This window comes from Penaeus japonicus, unplaced genomic scaffold (assembly GCF_977035675.1).
Source record: "Penaeus japonicus unplaced genomic scaffold, GWHDUDI00000001_assembly GWHDUDI00000010, whole genome shotgun sequence".
Taxonomy (NCBI): Eukaryota; Metazoa; Arthropoda; class Malacostraca; order Decapoda; family Penaeidae; genus Penaeus; species Penaeus japonicus.
The window spans coordinates 26,466,235-26,469,889 of NW_028234412.1; the positions used below are offsets into that span (position 1 = coordinate 26,466,235).

The following is a 3,655-nucleotide window of genomic DNA, read 5'->3' on the forward strand; positions in this document are numbered from 1 at the left end:
GGGGGCAAACTCCCATCCTTGGATGGGTATTGGGCAATTGAAACAGGAGTGCCACCAACAACAAATGTTTTTTTTTTTTCTTTTTCAATCTTCCAGGTTGCTTATAAAGTTTATTGAACTTGTAAAAGGTTATAAAGTAGCAAGTCATTGCTTGATTTTATAGCTAAAGTATGTCACTTAATAGATGGAGTTGATGTATACAAGTATGTTAATTGTCAATTGACATGGATTTAACAATAGTTCTTGCAGTGAGGGGCCAGAGATCACTTGTTTCCGGTGATAGCTTCAGATATGATGTAACTAAGTTTCGCTTTCCAGTTGATGTTAATAGGTAGGCCAGCAATCACTGCAGTTGAAAGGGTCACCAAGGGTATTGCATTGTATATTATTTGTGCAAAGTTCATTTTTGTATAATGCCTTTCAAAATGTGTTGTGTTTATTTTCTTGATAATGAAAAAAAGGTAAAACATGTATCAGATAATACTGTTGTTGTTGTGTGTGTGTTCTATTGCATTGTCATACTTGTATAAAAACATGCATTTTGTACCGTTTATCGTTTTCTTTCTAGAAATTCCATCCCAGATTATGATAGTGTACAATGGTCGCGTTATTACTCTTTGCTGAACCACTATTTTTGTGATTTCTTATTTCAGTCTTGAGACACGGATCTATCAATTTCTATATGATAGGTTTCTATATTATATCATAGGTTTAACATTCTTGTCATTATTTTTTTCTGAATATTATGTGTATGTGTGTGTGTGTGTGTGTGCGTGTAGGGTAAACAGGTAAATACACATAGATACTTTTATTTGTAATAAGTTTCTAACTACACTGTCTTGTCTCAGGCCACGATGGAAAGGGCTCAGCTAGAAGACGCCCCCGCGGAACTTGCCTTGAGGGACTTGCCAGAACACGTCCCACCAAGGGAACCAAGCGAGGTTAGTTAAAACCTTTTAGATTCCTCTGTCACACGAATAACATTTTCTTCATGTCTGACATATTTAGTGATTTCGGAAAAAAGGAATAAACCGGTGAAACGATTTGCTTGGCTAATTGTATTTTTTTTTTTTTTTTTTTTTTAAATATCGTAAAGTCCATTTTATTTCTGTTTGTTGCTCTTATTTCTTTTTGTTTTCTTTTTTTTTGTCATACTTGTATAAAAACATGCATTTTGTACCGTTTATCGTTTTCTTTCTAGTGTACAATGGTCGCGTTATTACTCTTTGCTGAACCACTATTTTTGTGATTTCTTATCAACTTCTATGTTATAGGTCTCACATTTTTTATTACTGAACGTCTATAATTTTCATGTCATTATTTTTTTCTGAATATTACAATGTGCGTGTTTGTGTTTGTGTGTGTGTGTGTGTGCATGTTTATATGTGTATGTATATATATATGTGTGTATATATGTGTGTGTGTAGGGTAAACAGTTAAATACATAAAAATACTTTTATTTTCAATAAGTATCTAACTACACTGTCTTGTCTTAGGCTGCTATGGAACCGCAGGCGCCTGACGATCAAGAGCCCGCCGCCCAAACGCCCGATGCATCGAAGGAGTCGCCAAGATACATCCCGCCCTGGGACGAAGTCAAGGTTAGTTCAAACTTTTTATTTGATTTCGGAAAAAGGAATAAACCAGTGAAACGATTTGCTTGGCTAATTGTATATATCTTTCTTTTTTTTTTTTCAAATATCGTAAACTCCATTTTATTTCTGTTTGTTGCTCTTATTTCAATATTCTTATATCTTATTTCACAGGTAGAATATTGATACCTTTGCTAAACCATCAGCCATGACTAAATCAAATAGATAAATGACTAAGCAGCAGATTCCAAATTAATGATAGTACACTGAAATCCCATTTCAAAGTATGGGACTAATCAAGTAATATAAATGTTTAATTCTGAAATGAGCTATATAATAACAACCGTTTTTTTTCTCTCATTTTATTAGTACCTGTTATGGCGTCGCTACCTGGTTAAAGACTATCAGAATTCTGCGGGTTCCTTCTAACTTTTTATATGCAATACCATATACAACGGTGACTTTGATTGTGGTCTAATTCAACCTTTCATTTTTAGGCGAATCCAGCTAAATACTCTAAAGAGATCCGTATTGAATCGGTGAGTATAACCGTCCGTTTCTCTCGTTTCATGATAAAAAAAAATCATTCGTTTAAATACTATGATCCGGGTGTATAGGACAAGTAACGTGGGATTAGGTGAGAACAAAAATAACGACATACACAACAACAACAAGAGGAAAGATCGCACTAAAAAGCACAAAAACAAGAAAAAACAAAAAACAACAACGAACATGACAACAACATTAAAACACATACATTAAAACACATAAGACAAAAATACAAAAGACGACATTAGAGAAACAAACAAAAGGAACATTACAAGACATTATAAAAGTATGTTGGTTATTATGTGTACACACACACACACACACACACACACACACACAGACAGACACACACATATGTATAGATGTCAACCTTGTATTAATTTCAGAAAGGAGAGTACATGGCTAGGATGAAACTCCAAACTCAGTACCCTAGGCAGGACGAACTTAGGAAAAAAGGAGCGAAGAAGACTGCCCGCTAAGATCTGAGGAATGCGGTTTTTGGCTCCTTGAAAATAAAATAAAAAATTCATTTGGTTTGTAATTTCCCCATCCTATGTGAAAATTTTCCTTATGTGTCTGTGATGATGGTAACAATAATGATAGACACCTATCACGGATGCACGAACACCTTGTTGTATTTCTATTAATTTTCTGCATATAAAACTCATAGCCTATATATATACATAATATATACTATAATATATAATAATATTTATATATATATTATATAGCTATATATACAATATTATGAATATGTATATTCATATAAATCTTATATATTATATATATATATATATATATATATATATATACATATATAGATAATATTATTATATATGTGTTATCATATATATATATTTATATTATATTATATATATATTATATATTATATATGTATATATAATATATATCTATGAATCACAAAAAAACACAGTAACGTGTTTGAAATTAACAGAATTAATAACACTGCCACTAAAGAAAGGAAAAACTTGCGACGTTTCGAACTTCTTTCATGTATGTTCCTCTTCACGCGAAAGCAATCCATTTTTTTGGATTGCTTTCGCCTGAAAGAGAGGAACTTTCATGGAAAAAGTTCGAAACGTCGCAAGTTTTTCCTTTCTCTTTAGTGGCAGTGTTATTAATAATATATATATATTTATATACATATGTATTGTGGTATATATATATATATATATATATATATATATATATATTCGATATACATTTATAAATATTATATATATATATATACCTTTATAATTATATATATATATATATATACATTTATAAAATTTTTTTTTTTTTTTACCATATATATATATTATATATATATATATAGATATATATATATATATATATATATATATATAAACTAAATGGCGGGGCAGTAAAGTGAGGCTGATTGGCGGAGGTTATATGTTGTTCTATCATGGAATAGATGGAAGGAGAACCGGTATTGGAGTAATAGTTAAGGAAAAGTTTATCAACAGCATGCTGGAAGTGAAGAGGGTATC

General features: G+C 31.1%; 1 protein-coding gene across 1 annotated transcript; it reads left to right on the forward strand.

Annotated features, from left to right (window-relative positions):
- Nucleotides 1–2: 2 nt before the first annotated feature.
- Nucleotides 3–2,646, forward strand: LOC122244852 (uncharacterized; the record flags this gene model as incomplete). The annotated part of the gene is given in 4 exon segments (XM_043002823.2): nucleotides 3–941; nucleotides 1,497–1,601; nucleotides 2,090–2,131; nucleotides 2,528–2,646. Coding segments are annotated over 4 exon segments (327 nt in total). The 3' UTR covers nucleotides 2,621–2,646.
- Between the last annotated feature and the right edge of the window lie 1,009 nt (nucleotides 2,647–3,655).